At 38.3% G+C, this 22,569-nt stretch overlaps 1 protein-coding gene across 1 annotated transcript in view; it reads left to right on the forward strand.

The window, feature by feature from the left end:
- The first annotated feature begins 862 nt into the window (after positions 1-862).
- Positions 863-22,569, forward strand: part of LOC115217699 (transmembrane protease serine 9-like) — a 41,420-nt gene continuing 19,713 nt past the window's right edge. Inside the window, exons 1-6 of the mRNA XM_036506999.1 lie at positions 863-1,190; positions 3,816-3,978; positions 8,626-8,722; positions 10,347-10,515; positions 15,898-16,031; positions 22,274-22,435. Of these exons, the coding sequence (XP_036362892.1) occupies positions 872-1,190; positions 3,816-3,978; positions 8,626-8,722; positions 10,347-10,515; positions 15,898-16,031; positions 22,274-22,435 (1,044 nt within the window). The 5' untranslated portion in view covers positions 863-871. The remainder of the gene's footprint in view (positions 1,191-3,815; positions 3,979-8,625; positions 8,723-10,346; positions 10,516-15,897; positions 16,032-22,273; positions 22,436-22,569) is intronic.

A 22,569-nucleotide genomic window follows, 5' to 3' on the forward strand; every position in this document is an offset into this window, starting at 1 on the left:
ATACGCGAACGCACGCACGCAAACACATTACACACATATGCAGGCGTGACAATCTCTTCATAGAGACAGACATGCTTTAAGGCACTAACGCACACAATCCTCTTTCTCTCTCTCTCTCTCTCTCTCTCTCTCTCTCTCCTCTCTCTCTCTCTCTCTCTCTCTCCCTTACACACACATATACATGCGCAAGCACACATGCATATACTCATGCACATAATAGCACACGCTATTTTTTGTGAAGGTGTATTGTATGTGAAACAGCTTCAACAATGGAACATAGTTTGGTTAAAACTGATCATTCAAGTTTTCAGTTAGATGTTTATTGGGTGGAAAACTTATGGAGTTTTTAGGGAGGTTGTGAAAAAGAGAAAGGGAAAAATATAGAAAGCGAGAGAGAGAGAGAGAGGGAGAGGGGTGGAAAGAAAGGGAGAGAGGGCATATATACTTATCAGATGCTTTGTATACATGTGTGTGTGTATATGTATGAATATAAGTATATTATTTATGTGTATGTATATAGATTTATGTTTACACACGCGCACGCTCATACATTAAAGTATTATAAACACAAAATGTAGTTTACATTATACAGGATATTTTTGTGTACATCTAACCATACAAACAAATACCACACAAAATGATACACAAACACACACACACGCATATATATACATATTCATATATATATATATACACACACATATATATATATAAACACATACATACATTTATACATATATATATATAAATACATACATACATTTATACATACATACATATATATATATATAATATATATATATATAATATATATATATATATATATATATATATATATATATATAAAGCCAAACAGGGCAAAACTGACATAATGCACTTCTCTGCAAGGTTGCTGTCTTTTATAAGTTTCTTTCACTTACATTTCAACGTGAATTCTACAAACGATAAACAGCTTTTCAATGCCGTCCCCAGTGAATGTTTTTTACAGTCGCCTTGTTCTAATTGTCTATATTCTTACTTCACCCACCCATATAATAAGAATCAATTTGGTATATGCTATCGAGGAAGATTCTATGGCTACTTCCATTGCAAAAACGGTACAGTTTTCTCCGACGCCTGGAAAGTATGTATCTTCAATACGACAGCGTTGAATTCAGGAAATGGTACATTTGGCAGAACAGAGAGACCAGGTAAGTATAAATCAGTGAAAATGTGCACTTAAGAATTTGAAACCTCGATCTTACCAAATGTCAATATTTTTTTTATTAGCCGCATCTACTCGTGTGGAGTTCCCGTTATTTTATACTCGATTTTAAATGAAAATCTAGGGTGCGATTATATTCAGGAGTGAAGCGAAAACTATGAAGGGTAAAATATTTTGTACCAAAAGTTAACATTAAATTAGGGGTGCGACTTATACACAAGTGCGATTTACTCACGAGTAAATACGGTATATATTTCCCTCTCTGGGTGCCAAATTGAAATTGTGATGCTCATGGCTTCCCCACCCGAGACCATTCAAATCGTTTATAGTAATAATTAGAAGCAAATTAGTATTGATATTGCGATTCGATCTCGGAATCACTAAAGATTTAAAATATTACTTATGGAAACTTATGAACACAACTCAACACTCCTGGACAGATTAAAAGCAAGGACTTTATATTTACAGCCAATTATATACTTTCTCCAACCGATATTAGGATCAGTGGCGTATTGTATTGAATTTTCGGTACTTTCTTATTATTATCCCTTATTATCGGGGATCTCTTCTGGTAAATGAACAGTCTCAGTTTAGCAAAAACTGCATCACAGAGACCCGAGACTAGCTTGCCGTCTTCTCTAGGACCAGAAGATAATTCCTTAGTGGGACGGCCTGCTGACAGTATACAGACGTTCAAGACCGCATTCTAAGTAAGCCTAGAGTAACTGATATGACAATTGCTCACAATATACTCTAACTTCTAACAGATGCAGTGTCTCCTCTTTCTGTGTTTTCTGTCGCTACTATAAGGGCCAGTGCTCCTTGGAGTTAGTTGGTTTCATGCCATCTATACTCAGCTCAGTCCAACCCTTCCAACTCTCTCTCTTTCTCTCTGTCTCTCTCTCCCCTTCTACCACTTCTCTTTCTGTCTCCCTCTCCATTCTACATCCTCTCTCTACTTTCCTCGTCACTCATATCCTGTCTCATGTTGCTCGCACTAAACACTGCCTCCAGTCTTTCCTTCCTAAAATGCCATCCCTTTGGAAATTCCTTTCTGTCCATGTGTTTTTCCCCGTTGAGCAATTAACTTGCGACTGTTCAAGAACAGAATTAACCGTACCAAACTTACCTGTTTCGGAAGTTTTACAATGGCTTTGGAAACACAACTTTCCTCTAGATTAAAGCAATAAAAACTGGAAACATACCTCAACATTCCTGAATAGAATACAAATCTATGAAACGAGACCCGAAACTCAAGTCTCGTTTTTATCTACTTTATATATGTAATGCAACCACAATACATCTGTAGTTATCTTTCAACTTTTACTTGTTTCAGTCATTGAACTGCGGCCTTGTTGGGGCATCACCTTGAAGAGTTTTGGTCGAACAGATCGACCTCAGAACTTACGTCTTTTTAAGTGTGGTACTTATTTTATCGGTATATTTCTGAGACGCTATGTGGGGACATAAATAAATCGACTTATCTCGAGATAGTTTGTATTGGGTTGTCCGGAAAGTTCGTGCCGATTTATAGTAGCTTACATTTCGACTTACTTTAGAACATGGTTGAGTCCATAAAATAGGATTTGACTACACTTCCATTTAGAGCACAGCTTCAGCTATCTTTTCTTGGAAGAAGGTTTATGTTCCTATAACCTGTGTTAATTTTGTAACCCTTTAAAATGGAAGGTAAGAAATTTCATTTTCGGCACTTGATGCTTTGGGAACCAGACAAAAATTGCTGCAGCTCGGCTGGTATGTGTTACCCCACCCTCCATATTCACCAAATGTTGCTCCTTCGGATTTCCACTTATTCAGGTCTCTGCAAAATAGTCTTAATGGTAAAAATTTCAATTCCTTGGATGACGTAAAAGGATACCTTGATGAATTCATTGCCATGAAACCACCCCAATTCTGGGAAGAGAGTATTTTCAAGTTAAAGGAAAGATGGAGACGCATTGTGCAACAAAATGGTTCATATTTGGTTGATTAAAAATGTAATGGCAAGTATTTATTGACTTTTTTCTTTCCTTTAAAAATCGGCACGAACTTTCCGGACAATCCAATACAGTGTATTGTCTTTCTAAATTCAAGTGCACACGAACATCATAACTATGACTGTACAGAACTACAAACATTAAACATGTTTTTTTTTTCTTTTACAGTATATCTAATCATACTTTGAATGTTGAATGTTCATACTCAGTAACTACCATTATCCCTTATTTCAGGATGGAATTTTGTGGTCCCAGTGAAAAAAAAATTCAAATGATAACAAATATTTTTGTGTAACCTGTAACTATAACGATATGTATTTCCAGTTTCCGCCAATATTTCTCTTTGAAACAATTCACAATTTATCAATATTTCCGTTCGTATAGAGCGGGACGCCGGCAGATACTAGCACGCCGGGCAAAATACTTAGCTGCATTTCGTCCTTCTTTATGTTCTGAGTTCAGTTTCTGTCGAGGTTGACGTTACCTTTCAACCTTTTGAGGGTTTGTTAAAATAAGTACCAGTTGTACACTGGGGTCGACGAAATCGACTTAGCCCCTCCCTCAATACAAAATTTGAAATAAATATTTCCATTCGTATAATGATATATTTTCAGCACAGTGTGGTGTGGTTGCCAGATCTTTGGTTGTTGGAGGACAAGAATCTCTTCCAGGCGAATGGCCATGGCAAGTGTCTATATTAAAAGATGGGAAACATATTTGTGGAGGAACTCTTATCAATAAAGAATGGATCATAACAGCGGCTCATTGCGTATTTGGGTAGGTTTTTACATTGTAAATGCTAATTGGTGCCGCACAATGGGACTGACCCAAAACTACACTGTTACAAAGCGTGCTTCTTAATTACATAGCCATTCCTGCGCCTACAAAATTTGTCCATGGGGAAGATTTGAAATGACTGAAAAATGAAGTCTGTTAATAAACAGTCGTGGCTGTGTGGTAAGAAGTTTGCTTCCCTACAACATGGTCCCGGGTTCAGTCTCATTGCATGGCACCTTAGATGAATGTCTTCTACAATAGCCTCGAGCCGACCAAAGCCTTGTGAGTAGATTTCGTAGACGGGAACTGAAAGAAGCTCGTCATATACATACATGCATACATACATACATACATACATACATACATACATACATACATACATACATACACACATACACACATACACACATACATGCATACATACATACATACATACACACATACATACATACATACATACATACACACATACATACATACATACATATATTCATTCATACATACATACATACATACATACATACATACATACATACGTACATACATACATACATACATATGTGTGTGAGTTTGTTTGTGCGCACAAGCGTGTGTATGTGTGTGTGCAGGTGGCTGTATGTGTGTGTGTGTTTTTGTCCCACTACTGCTTGACAACCGGTGTTGATGCGTTTAAGTCACTGTAACTTAGCGATTCAGCAAAAGAGACCAACAGATATAGGACCAAGCTTATAAAAATAAGTACTGGGATCGATTCGTTTGACTAAATTTCCTCAAGGTCGTACCCTAGCATGGCCGCAGTCTAATGACTGAACCAAGTGAAAGACAAACGATAAACCACGAGTTGGATAGCGTGATATATTTAATATAAAAGAATATCCAAGTGTTATTTTATACAAGTAACTGGATCGTCGTTATTAGCAACTAGAGTTATCTGTTTTCACTAAAAGTCTAAAAAGTTGTTCCACATCAGTGGATGTTGCTTTTAATGATTCGGTGACTTGCAATGGCGGTGGTGGTGGTGGTGGTTGTGCGCTAGGATATCTCCTGGCATGGTGTTAGCACCTATCGTGAGACCTTTAGCATTTTATCGTTTGAATGGATTATGTTTTTAAAGGCCAGCTTAGATTAAACATTTTATCTCGATCTATTCGTTTATCTAAACTCCATGGCATCAACCCATCGTACTGTTTGTCTAACCTATTTAACCAGTGAAAGAGTGAGCGTCGTAGGAGACAGACAAAATTCTTCCTTATTGCTTTTATGTTAACATTTTATGAAATCCTTTACACGATCCGTGCTTGCCATTTCTTTTTTCTCACAGAATATTATTCTGTGTGTGTGAGTGTATGTTATTATTCAGTTTATTTCAAGATTTCTTGCCAATAGAGAAAGAACCGGTTTCTAACCTTGATTTACAGATTTTAACAGGTCTAGTGATGGATTGGATCTGTAGTCTTCATGTATATATGTATGTATGTATGTATGTATGTATGTATGTATGTATGTATGTATGTATGTATGTATGTATGTATGTATGTATGTATGTATGTATGTATGTATGCATGCATGCATGCATGTATGTATGTATGTATGTATGTATGTATGTATGTGTGTGTGTATGTATGTATGTATGTATGTATGTATGTATGTATGTATGTATATGTATGTATGTATGCATGTATGCATGTATGCATGTATGTATGTATGTATGTATGTATGTATGTATGTATGTGCAGAGTTGTATGTTTTATGAATGTATTCTCATGTATAGAGTTACATATCTAGACATGCTCATATGTATTCAACCGATAAACCTCTGGTAAGTTTTACAGATTTTTACAGTTCCAGTGATGGATTGGATCTGTAGCCTTCGAATTAGCTTTCTCCTTTCTGGTTTTCAGAAGCTTAATTTCCCAGATTGATATTTAGGTAGTGTGTTACATATCCCAGAGCCCCAATAATTACAGGTATAAACCTGAACTTCTAATTTGGATAGAGTAACTGTAGATTTCTCAGTAGTTAAGCATAGATGGTCTCTTTTTCACTGATCTTCAGTTTTATGTTAACATAACGCTGGGCAGCTGATTTCCACAGTTTCTCTTCTCTATCCCAAATCATTATATCAGGTCTGTTGTGCTCACATTTTATTGAAGTTTTCACTGGTACATTCCATTAGTATTCCTTTCCATTATGAGTGGCTATCGCTTCTACCATATCGTGGGGTTTTATTTCTTTGTCGTCGGAATTATCCTTTCGACGGATTTCGTTATAGAGTGTCCTAGCTACAACGTCATGTCTCATCGATAGATAATATCGTGATGACATTTTCGGACAACTGCTTATGACGTGGCTGATATCTTCAGTGTGAACTCCACAAAGTCTGCATCAGTTGTCACATTTTACGGCTTTTCCTGCATTTCTATCCCTTTTGTGCATCAAGTACTTGGTTGATATTTCCTGTTCTTGGATTGCAAACGCATACCCTTCAAAGTGGGAGATAGTAATCCAGGCATTGGTCCATGATAAAATGCTTTAATGATCGATGTTACTATTATCTCGGAGCTTTCTACTAACATAGCCATGCATAGTCGTCTTCTCATACAGGATCATCCTTTCATCTGATGAAATGTTGCGGTAGAGTCGTGCGATTTCTAGGTTATCAGACGAAAAGTGTTGCTCAAGGGGCTGCCTTCCTAGTTTTGTGTTAGCAGCTTCATGTATGCAAACTTGGTCAAGGGATGCACTTCGACGCTTTGTGGTTAAAAGATGTTGCCGAAGGGATATAATGCGACATTTAATATATGTATGTATGTATGTGTGTGTGTGTGTGTGTGTGTGTGTAAATACAAACACACACACGTGCAGTCTATTGAACTAAATATAGTAAATATTTCCTGCAGATAAATTACAACGTCGAAGCTGATTGACAGAATTTGAACCCGGACATTAATTAACGTGTGTGTGTGTGTGTGTGTGTGTGTGTGCTCGCGCGATATATATATATATATATATATCACCACTTCATGAAGAAAAACAATGATAATATTTACAATTATTAAATCAACTGGTTCATTAAAGAACACACATTTCCTTGCGTTAGTGGTTCGAGAAGGTGTAATCTTTGTCTCTCAGAGAAGTTACAGCCTTTTGCAACTTTAAACAGAAGATTGGATTTGGTGGAATTTTACAGGTGCTTTCATCATTATGGAAATGACATATCCTAAAAGGTGGTAATATAATAGAAAAAGAAAAAGAAGACTGTTACTTACCAGCACCAAAGTTTCATTAATAATAGCCACTTTTATTTTCGCGTTTATTTTACTAAAGGCAGGAAAATATAATGCATTTTGCATGAGTACGTAAAAGCTTTGAGTAAGTCAATTGAACAAGTTGACTCGGCAACATTTCTAGTAAAATCTAAGTACTCCTTAAAAAGTAAAAAAAATAAGCCCCAAAAAATAAACAGAAAAACCCCCCACAGAAGGTTAAACTGTGAGTTACAAATTTTTGCATTTGCCGTGTATTATATGTATGATACAAATAGTTTTATGTACATCTAATGTATTAAATATGTTTATCTAAAATACGACGATTTTTATACTAAACTTGTGATCCTTTACAAAACGTTTTAATGTTTACATTAGTTTATAATTTTGCGACAAGTAATCACAGATGTCAATGTTTGGTCATAAAAAAACGATTTGCCCCATCCTACAATGATGACGTTTAAGTTGACAATGACAAAATCGAGATAAACTACCAAGTAACCGAAAATGAAGATATTGTAACTGAGGCTTAGGACAACGAATTTGAGGTGGAACTTCTGTATATATAAAATATGTATATACATATCGGCGCAGGAGTGGCTGTGTGGTAAGTAGCTTGCTTACAATTACATGGTTCCGGGTTCAGTCCCACTGCGTGGCACCTTGGGCAAGTGTTTTCTACTATAGCCTTGGGCCGACCAAAGCTTTGTGAGTGGATTTGGTAGACGGAAACTGAAAAGAAGCCCGTCGTATATATATAAGTGTGTGTGTGCGCGTGTCTGTGATGTGTTAGTGCCCAACATCGCTTGACAACCAATGTTAGCGTGTTTACGTCTCCGTAACTCAGCGGTTCGGCAAAAGACACCGATAGAATAAGTACTAGGCTTACAAAGAATAAATCCTGGGATCGATTTGTTCGACTAAAGGCGGTGCTTCAACATGGCCGCAGTCAAATGATTGAAACAAATAAAGAATATATTTGTATGTACTTATAACGAATAAACACAGGAAATGAAAATATATATCATAGGCGCAGGAGTGGCTGAGTGGTAAGTAGCTTGCTTACCAACCACATGATTCCAGGTTCAGTCCTACTGTGTGGCACCTTGGGCAAGTGTTTTCTACTATAGCCTCGGGCCGACCAAAGCCTTGTGAGTGGATTTGATAGTCGGAAACTGAAAGAAAGCCCGTCGTATATATACATATATATGTGTGTGTGTGTGTTTGTGTTTGTCGTCACTCATCTTCGCATAAAGTTGTGTGTGTAAGCTTTTAAATTCAGAACGTGTTGGTCTTTCGTTTTTCCAATTTGAGTATTATTAAAGTCTCTCTTCCGTGTACCGACTCCTTTGTATATTTTACGAATTTCTTTTCTTTTCAGGCAAAATCCCTACCATCTTCAGATTGCTCTTGGTGTTACAGAACTCTATAAAGACGCATTCAGTGTACGATTCAGAAAAGTTTCGAAAATTGTAGTGGTAAATCATATTTTTCCATTCATATTTCAATTTATTAAATTTATATTTGTCACTTTCGGATTTTATCCACTTGCATATTTCCGCGTTCCCGTCAGTCAAGCCAGTATTATTCAGCCGCCATTAAAAGTGTGACCATCTCGTCTTCTTTCCTATCATACTATGCTCGGGTCTTCTTTATCCTGTACAAATATATCAGTTTTTGAGATGTTTGGATGATTATAAGTCGGCCGGCCACGTAGTGTGTGTCGTTCGTTGGCCCAAGTATTTCCTTCGTTTCTTCGAGACACGCTTTTTCATGTAGTCTCCGATTCATTTCAAGAAATAATTTTACCATTTGAAGTATTGGCTACAAAATCTTTGCCCCCCCCCAATCACATGGTTCCGGGTTCAGTCACACTGCATGGCACATTATGCAAATATCTTCTACTTTAACCTCGAGCCGACCAAAATCTTGCGAATAGATTTGGGAGACGGAAAGTGAAAGAAGCTCATCGCATTTCTATATATATATATATATATATGTGTGTGTGTGTGTGTGTGTGTGTGCGTGCGTGCATGCGTGTGTGAGTATGCATGTGTCTTTGTGTGCGCGTGTGTGTTGTATATCTATGTGTGTGTGTGTGTCTTTGTGACTGTGTTTGTCCCCCACCTCTGCTTGAAAACCGGTGTTGGTGTGTTTACGTCTACGTAGACTAGCGGTTCAGTCAAAGAGATCGATAACATAAATATTAGCCTTGAAAACTTAAAAACTTGTGCCGATTCACTCGATTAAAATTCTTTCGCGTCTAATGGTTGAAACAAGGTAAAACAGAAGATACAACGACCACTAGTAGGTCGTAGACGAAATATCGAAACGATTTCCGGGATATACCGTAAATCCTCGAGTATAGTCCGCCCTTAAGTATAATACGCAGGGGAATTTCAGGGGGCTGTACCTCTGAAAAACCTAAACCTTGTGTATAATACGCACCCCTTCTCTAACTTAAGTCAAAGAGATCTATATAACGTCCTTGGTTTGTAAAAATGTATAAGGTAACGTCCTTTATTATTATTGTACATATAACATAATGCAAACGTGTAGCTTTTTTGTGCATTTTATTTGCAGAAAATAAAGAAATAACTGTAATAACGTTTAATAAATGTTGCTTACTGCAAGTTATGGATGATTCTTTTATGAGTTCATTGCTTTCAGGCTTAGATTAAGGTATTTTCGCGCCCGACATCACAAAATGCGTCTGAATAAACATTGCCGGACAGCAAATCGAGACTCGGACATTGCTTAGAAAATAGTTTTCATTTTTAACCTCGTATATAGTACGCACTAGGGATTTTGACCTTCAAATTTTGGGAAAAAAATGCGGATTATACTCGAGGATTTACGGTAATTCAATTGTATTTCCATCAATTCGGTCAATCTTCAGCTGACCCTTTCAAATTGTTGGTTGACACTAATTTATAACTTACGCCCAGAGCTCATATTTTAGACAAAGGATTTGTGTAACCAATTTTTAATCGATTCGTCGATCACTGATCCCATAATAACTTGACTTGTCCTTGTTTCCTTCATCCTAAAACTAACTTTTTTTTCAAAATCGATTCAAAAATAACTCTTATATCATCCCAGTATCCTTTCTACGTTCATGGAGGAAGTTATCCGAACGATATAGCGCTCATGGAACTTACAGCACCAGTTCAACTGTCTGAATACATTAAAACTGTTTGCCTACCTTCTAAAACGAATTCGTTCACTGGTCGAGACGAATGCTGGGTCACTGGATGGGGCGATACACAAGGTGAGTGTTTTCTAGTCTCTGTTGTTACTTTTTACCAAAGATCGAAGATGGTTCTATCTTTTATCTTTAACTTGTTTCAGTCATTAGATTGCGGCCATGCTGGGGCACCGCTTTAAAAGTTTTTAGTCGAATGAATCGACCCTAGTACTTACTTGTTTCCGAAAGCGAGCTACTTATCAGCCTCTTTTGTTGAAACGTTAATTTACCGAGATGTAAACACACCAACACCGGTTGTCAAGCAGTGGTGGAGGGGGGGGACACTCACACAAACACACACACACACACACACACATACAAACACAAACACACACACGACGGATTTTTTTCAGTTTCCATCTACCAAATCCACTTTGATCGGCCCGAGCTGTAGTAGAAGACACTTTCCCAAGGTGCCACGCAATGGGACTCAGCCCGGAATCATGAGGCTGGAAAGCAAGCTTTTACCATACAACCACACCAGCGCCATCAGCAGAACATAATACAAAACATTTGGATTTTTTCTTCAAAATTTCGCCCACAAGTCATACACTCATGTTCATACACGCGCAGACTCCAGAAAAGTCAAATCTTACCCCAGTCTCACTCTACTCTCTTAAAGAAAGGATAATTTGTTTCAGTGTCTTAAAAAAAATAGCATGGATGGTCACAATTGGAATGCTTTTGATCATAGGTCTTTGGACCAGCTGCCGACTTGTGTTTCAGCAACACCAATGGCAACAAGAAGCGTGCAACAATACAATGGATACTGGAGCGAGTACAACATGTCTTGGCTGTTGCACTGCAGTTTTATATAACTGTATTGCATGGTGGGATGAGCAGTATGGTGATCTCTTGCTTGAATGTGACTTGCTATGATTAAAAATAGAGATCTCTGGGGTCGGGCTACGGTCGTTCGAGCGACAAGCTATGTGCCATATGACTTCTCGATCAAGGTTGAACTGGGACAACTACAACAACAACAACAAGTGATATACAAGTACAAACTGGACAGTGAAGTGCACTCCACAGGATTCCTCATTAAACATCAAAGTACAGAGTATGGGAGTGAGAGGGGGTCTTCAGAACACCACCATCACCACCGTCGCTAACAACAACAACACAACAACAACAACAGCAACAACAACAACAACGACAACAGCAACAACAACAACAGTAACAACAACAACAATATCGCGAGGATTGAGAAAGAATTCCGTCAAACAGGAAAGTAACAAGGTTGGAGTTAAAAGGAAAGGAAAAATAAACACTGAAAATTGAAGATATGGTCATATGGTCAAGGAAGAAGAGGAATGAAAGAGATGGGAATTGACATTGAAAGGCATCCTGGGTAAAATGTTCTGCGGATGAAGGTAAAAAAACAGTTTTGCTATTTCTATGTTGTTATACTGTAACATCTGTTCGGTTGCTTCTTATGACAGGCAAACCACCATGACGGACACAACCTACTATATCGCCCTGAAATGTGGAGGGGACAACGCACTAGATATTTTTTTGTCAGCTCGCCATTACACACACACACAGAAGTGTGTATGTGTGTGTGTGTGTGTGTGTGAGTGAGAGAGAGAGAGAGAGAGAGAGAGAGTGAGAGAGTGAAGAGAGAGAGAGAGGGGGAAAGGGGAGAGAGAGAAATTAAAAGGGAGAGAGAGAGAGAGAGAGAGAGAGGGGGAAAGGGGGAGAGAGAGAGAGAGAGAGAGAGAGAGAGAGAGAGAGAGAGAGAGGGAAGAGAGAGAGAGAGGGGGGAAGGGGGAGAGAGAGAAATTAAAAGGGAGAGAGAGAGAAAGTGAAAGGGAGAGAGAGACAGAGAGAGACAGAGAAAGAAAAGGGAAAGGGGGAGAGAGAGAGAGAAATTAAAAGGGGGAGAGAGTGAGAGAGAGAGAGAGAGAAAAGAGACAGAGAGAGAAAGAGAAAGTAAAAGAGAGAGGGAGAGAGAGACTCTCGCATACAACGACTGACACGAATTTGTTAAAATTTCTTGGAGGCGATGAATGGAGAAAAATGTCATAGTTTAGGGGGAATTAACACATGGTTGATAGTATTATAGATATTTATGATAAAGTAACCGGTGTGAATATGTATGTATACTTACATGGAAATTGTTTGATTAATTAATTAATTTGTGCAATCAAGTGTTTATTAATATTAATGTTTAGTTAACGCTGTGAGACTTGTTGCTATCTCTTGTATTATATATTATAGTCTTCCTGGGGTGTAACAGCAATTTTTTGCATAAAGGAAACAAATTTTAGTTGAGCAATGCAGACGGACGGACCTCAAACCTTGCTATCTATAGGTCGTGTCCTAGGTAAGACTTTAAACTGCATCCGGTTGTGGGCCTTGGTACGGGAGTTACTGGGTTTGGAGGAGTGTGGAGCCACCTCTTAGCCGCTATTTTTCCCAGGTCTACTCTGACCCAGAGTCGTAGCACCTGTTAGTGCCTCTGCTATGGGTTAACTAGCATGTATATCAACCGCTTCAAACCCGGGCTACGTCTGACCGATAATCAACAGTGACTTGGTCAGCGAATCCCTTGCGATGGTCGAAAATCGACAGCAAGATGAGCTGCTATGGACCACACTATACCAAAGTGTGTGTGCATGTAACCAGGGGCCACATGTGAACTTGTACTGGCTCTAAAACTTCGAACGTGAACTCTATAGCTTACAATAAATGACAACTACGATTACGGCGTCCGCGCTTTCCCCCGCATTTGCTCTCTCGGTGGGGCATTCGTCGAATTTGCAAGATGGATGATTAGGTCGCAGGCAGGAGCATTCCTTTGCCTGCTGGAATGTTAGGGCCGACCGTCGGATATGGTCAGCATTTGTGAAGGACATGGTGAACTCGTTGGTCGGAGCCATCTCATTCCACTCCGGGGTGTATGTCGCTGCACAAACAAACAACTACAAGTAATATATTGAGGGTTAGTGAAGGGTAAGTGCGACGGTGTTCTAAGGAAGTTACTGGGAGTCGACGGAGACCAACTGAACAGCCTATTTCGGAGCACTTTCACATCGAGAATTATGAACAATTTCCAGTAATCACTGACTTGGCAGTGCTATTAGGACATATTGATGGTTCGGAAGAAATTCAATAGGGTTGGTAACGTCATCAGCTGGGCTGGTCAGAAAGGCGTGCAGGGAGACATTACAATTTTACATGCAATGGGTCTGTGTCCCAACATTGGTGAGTTACGGAGGTATGTTGAACAAATGTCGCCGGTTATCAACCCAGGCCCTGGTAACGATTGCTCCACCTCTTTCGGTCTAAAAGAACAGGCATTTTACTTCTGTCTGGTCACCATGGCGAAAGAGATTCCACAGTAAAGATAAAAAAGATTGAAGAGAGACAGTTCCCTATTCAACGAAGCCATCATCAGGAATTGAGTTGCTGCTCTTAAGTTAATTTGCTGAAAGGTGAGAATGACGGGACTTACGCTCAGTATGCGCCTATAGACCAGAGAACAAAGCAGGGTGAATATCGGTATATTCCTGTATTTGCAAAGATTTTTTGAAAATAAACTTTTAGTGGTTGCCTCCCCACTACTGGGCATCTGTTCTTTTATATACTTTTACTTTCCTTGTCTATTTTTTTTTATCATAATCGATACTTTTTTTGTAATTTGTCCTTGTAATTCTCGCTTTATCGCCTTTGTATCATATAAACGAAATCATCATTATTGTTGTTGTTGTCAAAGGATAAATAAAAGAAGTAAGGTGGTAAGTTGGCAGAATTGTTGGGTAACTGACAAAATGTTTTGTAGCCTAATTGAGTCACATCTGTTATATTTTTAGAGTTGCTAAAATCAAATGAAGTACTGAGACCGAATTCGAACCACAAAATATGCAGGTCTTTTGTACACAATTTAAACAAGAGGCAAAAGAGAGAACTGTCTGAAATAGTAACTATATATTCTTGAAATCATACATTAGTATCCGATATAATGGTTAATAAATACTTAAATCTAGGACCCACGACAGGGTCTAGTCCTTGTTGTGATGTGGTGTAGCGGCTCGTGTGCCTTAATGACGCACAGAGTTAAACTAGCAGAGTGCAAGTTCCTGATAGGATCTCCCATATTGGATATCTCAAAGGAAAGCGGCCACGTTAATACGGATCACCTCTTCTCAGAGGTAAAAATGGGTTTGTTTAGAGCCAACACTCCTACCTAGAAAAAAGGGAAGTTACAGAAGCAGCTATGGCAATTCAAAGTCAAAAGCCTGGGAAATGAAGGCATGCCCTCAGAGAAACATATGGTGACACCCGCCTATTGTGAAGGAGCGGCCTAATAGCCCAAAGGCGAGAACACTGTAGGAAAGTCAACGATAGACTATGCGCTATTGCGAGCGAAAGGTTTAAGTATGTAAATGCAAGGCATTTCTTACAAAAAGAAAAGATGGGATGGTGATAGCTTGTGTATTTTTGGTCATATGTCTGTACAATCAAGATTGACCTGGAGCAGAACAACAAACAACACTTGACAAAATAACGATTTTAAATTTTGGCACAACGTCAGCAATTTCGGGGAGAGGTAAGTCAATAACATCACCTCCCGGGATTCAACTGTTACTTATTTTATCGACGCCGAAAGGATGAAAGTCAAAGTCGACCTCGGCGGAATTTGAACCCAGGACGTAAAGACGGACGAAATGGTGCTAAGAATTTTGTTTGGCGTGCTAACGGCTCTGTCAGCTCGCTGCCTTAACATGGGACAAACTATTGGTTTCAAATTTTGGCACAACGCCAGCAATTTCGAGGAGGGGTAAGTCAATTACATTGACCCATGTGTTCAACTGATACTTATTTTATCGCCTCTGAAAGGATAAAAGTCAAAGTAGACCTCTGCAGAATTTGAAACCAGAATGCAGAGACGGACGAAATGCTGCTATGCATTTTGCTCGGCGTGCTAACGATTCTGCCAGCTCACTGCCTTAACAAGTGATATATTTCTCAAATTAAGGCGTCGAGCTGGCAGAAACGTTAGCACGCCGGGCAAAATGTGTGGCCGTATTTCGTCTGCCGTTACGTTCTGAGTTCAAATTCCGCCGAGGTCGACTTAAATAAGTACCAGTTACGCACTAGGGGTCGATATAATCGACTTAATCCGTTTGTCTGTCCTTGTTTGTCCTCTCTGTGTTTAGCCCCTTGTTGGTAGTAAAGAAATAGGTATTTCGTCTGATGCTACGTTCTGAGTTCAAATTCCGCCGAGGCCGACTTTGCCTTTCATCTTTTCGGGGTCGATTAGATAAGTACTAGTTACGCATTGGGGTCGATATAATCGACTTAATCCGTTTGTCTGTCCTTGTTTGTCCCCTCTATGTTTAGCCTCTTGTGGGCAGTAAAGAAATAAATATTTCTCAAATAAATCTTTTCTTCATTTAACAGGCAGAGGAAATCCAAACGTACTGAATAAAGTGCAAGTTCGAATTACAGGTTTCCTCGAATGTCAACACAAATGGAGTGCTTATGTGCATAAAAGCCATATATGTGTTGGTGATGGCCATGTTGGTCCATGTCGGGTAAGTTTTTCGTTTTTTCCCCTTTTTTAATGTCTATTTCGACATTTTCCATCCACAACCGTTACTGCTTTACTCTTCCTCTTCCCTCTATATTCCCTCTCTCTCTCACATAATAAGTGTCTCTTTACACTTTGGCATTGAAATATAAATCAGCAAAGAAGATTGATCAACACTGTAAATTATGACACGACACAGGACGCAGCCATTACTATGTGTGTTTATTTCGTCAGACATACAAACTCGTGACGGTACACTTTGTGTGCACATCTTAACGTAAAGTCACTCTCATTACATTTCCCTTCTTTGCAAACATGGCAAGAGGTATAATTGTAGTCAATATACTCACAAGGTTTAAGTTCTGGAAATATTTGGAACTTCAGTTATATATTCATTATCATTCTGAAAAAGCAACTTTCTTCAAAGTCTATGAATATATCTTTAAATTTAACTGTACATAAATGAATATTTTTTGCATTAAGAATAATCTCTTTAACTTCTTCAAACATGGAAAGTATAATGAAATATGTTTTCTAGCAATTTACACAGTTCAACTTGTTATCATTACGGCATGTTGATTTTTCATCCGGATCTTGTAGCTCGATGACAGATAGTGTCTGTAGTTTCAGATTCATCTGTTTCACAGTTCATAGTCTCTTCACATTCTCGATTTGGCTGAGTTGTTGAATTCTCAGCAGCTACCGCTGATGACGGTGATTTCATCGATACTGTCTTCCATCTGATATCGTTATGTTGTAGGATCTTGGTGCCTCATCAACTGATTTGACTTGACAACTCCATACTTCCATGACTGGTTTTCTTGAATCTTGACTTGTTGTCTAGGAATCAAGGGAAGTAACTTTCAACTACCTCTGTTGTAGGCATACTTTTATTGTTCTTGACGTGCTTTCAGCTCTGTTTCTGGTCTTGTACCTGAGGTTTCAGCAAGGCGTTGGACACAAGTAAGCGAATCTTTCGGTGCCTGGTCTTTAGCATTTCAGCTGGTGGTATTTCTGTACTCAAGTAGAGCTAAGTAGACATCTCGGCCACTAGCTTCTGTTTTCTTGGGCAGATTTTTTACTGTCTGAACTGTACGCTCAGCTTGCCCATGTTATTGTGGGTATGCCGGACTTGATGTTGTATGTTTGAAGTTCCATTCAAGACCAAAGTTACAGAACTCGTAAACTACGGTCCGTTACCTGTCATGAGCTCATCTGGGACACCGTGTCTGGCAAAGACAGATTTCAATGCTATGATTGTCATTTTACTTGATAAGTCAGACAATTTCAGGGTACTTTGAGAAATAGTCCACACGCACTAGGTGGTCATTATTCTTGTACACAAACAAATCGACTCTAACTTTGGCCCACGGTCGATCAGGAATTTCTTGGTTCTGCAACGGTTGTTTCGGATTACTCTTTCTGTTCTCGTTTCACACAGAACATCTTAATACAAATTCTTCAATTTGTATAGTCATTCCTAGCCAGAAGATAACATCTTTGACTCTGAGTATGCCCTTTGTCACTTTGAAATGAGCATCATGAACTCTGTTCTACATTTCTGTTTGTAGTGTTGCAGGAATTACAACTTTGTCAGCTTTGAAGATGAGGTCATCAACAACAGTCTGTTCATCTAGAATATTCCAGTAGTCTCTCGCACTTGCTGGAACATCATTTCTGTTATCTGGCACAGAATCACTGATTTCAGCTGAGTGTTGTGAACTCGCTGTACCAACTTCAGTTTCTCACAGGTTTTTCTTCCCAGTATACTTGGGCGGTTTTCCTCCACAATTTGGAAAAGTACTTCATTCGAAGTGCCACTGATATCACTTAATACTGATAGTTCTATCTGTCCCAGCGAGTATCACTTTTCTACAAAGTATGACACAAGTTTCACTTTTGATTTTGACAATTCATTTTTCTTCAAATTCAAACTATCGAACATTGATTTAGAAATAATATTGCCCTGTGTACCTGTATCTAGTTTGACTTACACTGGTTTCTTGTTGATTTATAGAATCTCATACCAGTCTTCATCATCTTCATCGGTGGTCATATGTCCAATGAATAATTCTTCAAATTCTTCAGTTTCTTCAGAATTGTCAACAGTGTGAACATTTTTCTTTTCTCTCTCTAGTGTCTTGTCTGTCATGCCTAGATGGTGTTCTAGTTTTACACATGCTGGCAAAATGATGTTTATCACTTTTTACTGATGTCGCAAACTTTTCCTGCAGCTGGACACTTGTCTTTAGCATGTTTGTAACCACACTGTTTACACAGAGGGTATTCTTTTGTTATATCTTGAGGTTCATACTTTCATCTTGGACCCTATTGACAATCATGGCATTGATTTCTTTAGATCTGGTTGATTGCTCATCATTAAGAACTTTCAATTGTTGTGCACTGATTTCTGTACAGTTTTTTTTTTCAAATCAAGATCATTCTTTTCTCCATAACCACATTCTGGGATTGTTACTAATAATTCCACAAACAGTTCTGTCTTTAATGAGCCCATCATTCAATGTCCCAAACTCACAAGTTCTAGATTTATTCTTTAAATCTGTCACATATTGATCAATTGTCTCACCTAGTTTCTGAGATCGTATGAAAAATGCGTGTCTCTCTCAATCGTCAGAGGTTCACAGTATTCCTGAAACTTTTGCTTCACTTTGTCATAATTCTTGCTATCCATTTCCTCACTCCACTCAAAAGAGTTACGTACACTTGAACTGCAGCCTCTCCCGCCACGAGTAGTAAAATAACATACTTTACATTCTGTGATTTAGTTGCGATTCCGCTAGCCGTAAGGTAAAGTTCAAACCTTTGTGTCCACCGTTTCCAGTTCTCGGCTACATTGCTTTCGAGATTAAGCTCATTCGGGCTTCTTATCTGATCCATTCGGGCGATTATTCAGTCCCTCTTCTAACATCATGTTAAATTATGACACGACACAAGGCGCAGCTAAATACTATGTGTGTTTATTTCGTCAAACATACGAACTCTTGACGTCATACTTTGTGTGCACACCTTAATGTAAAGCTACTCTCATTAAGAATACCACCACATATCTGATATTGATGGTCTTTGTTTCAGTCATTGGACTGCAGCCATGCTGGGGCACTGCCTTGAAAGATTTAGTCGAAAAAATTAACCCCATAAGTACTTGTGAAGTATGATACTCATTCTATCGGCCTCTCTTGCAGAACCCGTAAGTTATGGGGGCGTAAACAAACCAACACCGACCAAGTGCTGGTTGTGGGAGCAAACACAGACACATACACACACAATATATAAATATATATATATATACATAATACATACATACATACATACATACATACATACATACATATATATATATGTAATGTGTGTGTGTGTGTATGTGTGTATGTATGCATGTGTGTGTGGGATATATATATATACAGAACGGGTTTCCTCACAGTTTCCGTCTACCAAATTTACTCACAAGGCATTGGTCGACTGTAGAAGATTGAATCCAAAATAACATTATTGCAAACCGAGCTTATATATTTTTGTAATTAGTTTATCCATTTTATTAATATTTCGCTCTCTTTCTCATTTCCTCTCTCTCTCTCACACACACACACACACACACACACACACACACACCACACACACACACACACACACACACACACTAATAAGCTATCTCTTTACCTTTTATTTCTTAAATTCTTTCTAACACATCCCTTCACCCACCCACCCACGCTCACCCAGTACGTCTTGTTTGTATATTTCTCTCCCTCCATCTTTATAAAAGCTATTTTGTTTGTACCCAGTCAAGAAACACTGATTTCATCGACTACATTCCATCCACCCCTACCAAATTCGTGAAATCATGTCTGTTAAATAATTTCTTCCTTTGTCTTTTTCAATCAACACTGATTTTCCAATTCGTCTTTTTCCCATCATAACTTCTTTTTCTCTTCCCCTCTCTCTACTTCCTCTCTTTTCATTTCTATTATTATAAAAAGTAAAAAAAAAAAAAAGAAAAAGGAAAAAATTGCTGTCTGTCTTTTCATATTTGATATTGGAGCTGATGTCGCTTCAGTGTGTATACTGTTAATATTGACAAAAACTTTTTATATACCAATATTTTATATTCAAAGAACGTAACTTTACACAAACACACACACACACACACACACACACAACACACACACACACACACACACACCACACCACACACACACACACACACACACTAATAAGCTATCTCTTTACCTTTTATTTCTTAAATTCTTTCTAACACATCCCTTCACCCACCCACCCACGCTCACCCAGTACGTCTTGTTTGTATATTTCTCTCCCTCCATCTTTATAAAAGCTATTTTGTTTGTACCCAGTCAAGAAACACTGATTTCATCGACTACATTCCATCCACCCCTACCAAATTCGTGAAATCATGTCTGTTAAATAATTTCTTCCTTTGTCTTTTTCAATCAACACTGATTTTCCAATTCGTCTTTTTCCCATCATAACTTCTTTTTCTCTTCCCCTCTCTCTACTTCTTCTCTTTTCATTTCTATTATTTATAAAAAGTAAAAAAAAAAAAAAAGAAAAAGGAAAAAATTGCTGTCTGTCTTTTCATATTTGATATTGGAGCTGATGTCGCTTCAGTGTTGTATACTGTTAATATTGACAAAAACTTTTTATATACCAAATATTTTATATTCAAAGAACGTAACTTTACACAAACACACACACACACACACACACACACACACACACACACACACACAAGTAAGCACTCCTCACATGACACAAAGAACACATACATTCATGCATACACTCATACCCACACCCTGACACAAAGACGCATACACATACGCCCACTCACACACACGCGCGCACTGAAATAATGAAACGCATTCAATTTCCCCCTCTTTATTATATATATCTAACAAAAATATTCTCTCATATAATAAATAGAGATAACTCTATTTTATCTATGTTGAAAGAATTTCCTTGTCGCACCAACGGCAGTGATCAAAAGACATTCCAACCATAAACATACTATCTTTTGTGAAATATGTCGAGAACTGTATTACGCAAAGTAGCCTTCCCTCCTCAGTAACTCTTCGCCATACTTGCCTGTTTGAGAGTTTATATAAACGTATGCGCATGTGTGCGGTTTCTCTGTCTGTCTGTCTGTCTCTCTCTCTCTCTCTCTCTCTCTCTATATATATATATATATATATATATATATATATATAGTTAATCCAAACAAGAAAACACAGAAAAAAACACAGCAACGCGAGGACGTGGAACAATTAAAGTATTATTTGACGCTCAGGAAAGAAGGGAAGGAGGGTTTAACGTTTCGAGCGGAGCTCTTCGTCGGAAACAAAGGAGAAGGAAAGATCCCGAGAAGGGAAGACAGAGGAAAAAAATAGTTTTTTTTTTTTCATTCTTTTACATGTTACAGTCAGATAACGGCCAAGCTGGGACACCCGCCTTGAGTTTTTAGTCGAACGTAGCTGGGGGAGGATAGGGGGGTCCAGCCCAGGCGGTACCTTTAAAGGGGTGGCGCTTTTTATCCAGTTGTAGGCTATTGCTGTAGACAATATGCGTTTTTTTTGTGGGGTTTGGAGGGCGGCACACACTCTAGCTACGCTAGTGAATTGACCCCAGTACTTTCTTTTCTTAATCCTGGTACTCATTCTATCGATCTTTTGCCGAACCGCTATGTTATGGGGACGCAAACACACCTACACATATTGTCAAGCGGTAGGTGGGGGAACAAACAAAAGTACACACAAACACCCACATATACATACATACATACATACATACATACATACATACATACATACATATATATATATATTATATATATATATATATATAATATATATCGCCTGAAGAAATGAATCCATGAAGATGATTTACCCGGTGTTCACGGATACTGCTGTAATAATCCCAGGAAAACGGACTGTGATCTTAAGAGACGTGCGATTTGTGGAAACGTGCGTAGCGATGCATTAAATGTTTAAAAATTCCATCCAAGTATTATTGCTATTATTACTATATTTATCCTACAATATATCGGTACAGCTCGATGCACCTCGAAAAACTGATTCGCCATTCAGCATAATTACATTGAATAATAGAATAATGTTAGCCTTCTCTATCAGGACTTCTTGTGAATAAACAACATCAATAATAACAATATCACCATCATCAGCAACAATAATCTTATTGAAATTGTGTTTTATTTTGAAGGGTGACTCTGGTGGACCGCTGGTATGTTTGAAACGTGGCAGATTTCTATTGGCTGGCGTAGCATCTTTTAGTAATGAACTATGTGGCGTTCCTGGCTTTCCGGCAGTTTATACCAAAGTCTCCGAATTTCTGGAATGGATCAATTATGTCTCCATGAATGCCTAATTCAGGACATTATTTTGTTTTTTATATATATATGTATGTATAAACGGAAATAAAAATCTTAAATTTCAAATAAAATAAGAATTCCAATTTCTTTTTATAAAAGAGTCAACTCGATTTTCCCTCCTTTTCGG

The sequence above is a fragment of the Octopus sinensis genome, linkage group LG11 (assembly GCF_006345805.1).
Source record: "Octopus sinensis linkage group LG11, ASM634580v1, whole genome shotgun sequence".
Taxonomy (NCBI): Eukaryota; Metazoa; Mollusca; class Cephalopoda; order Octopoda; family Octopodidae; genus Octopus; species Octopus sinensis.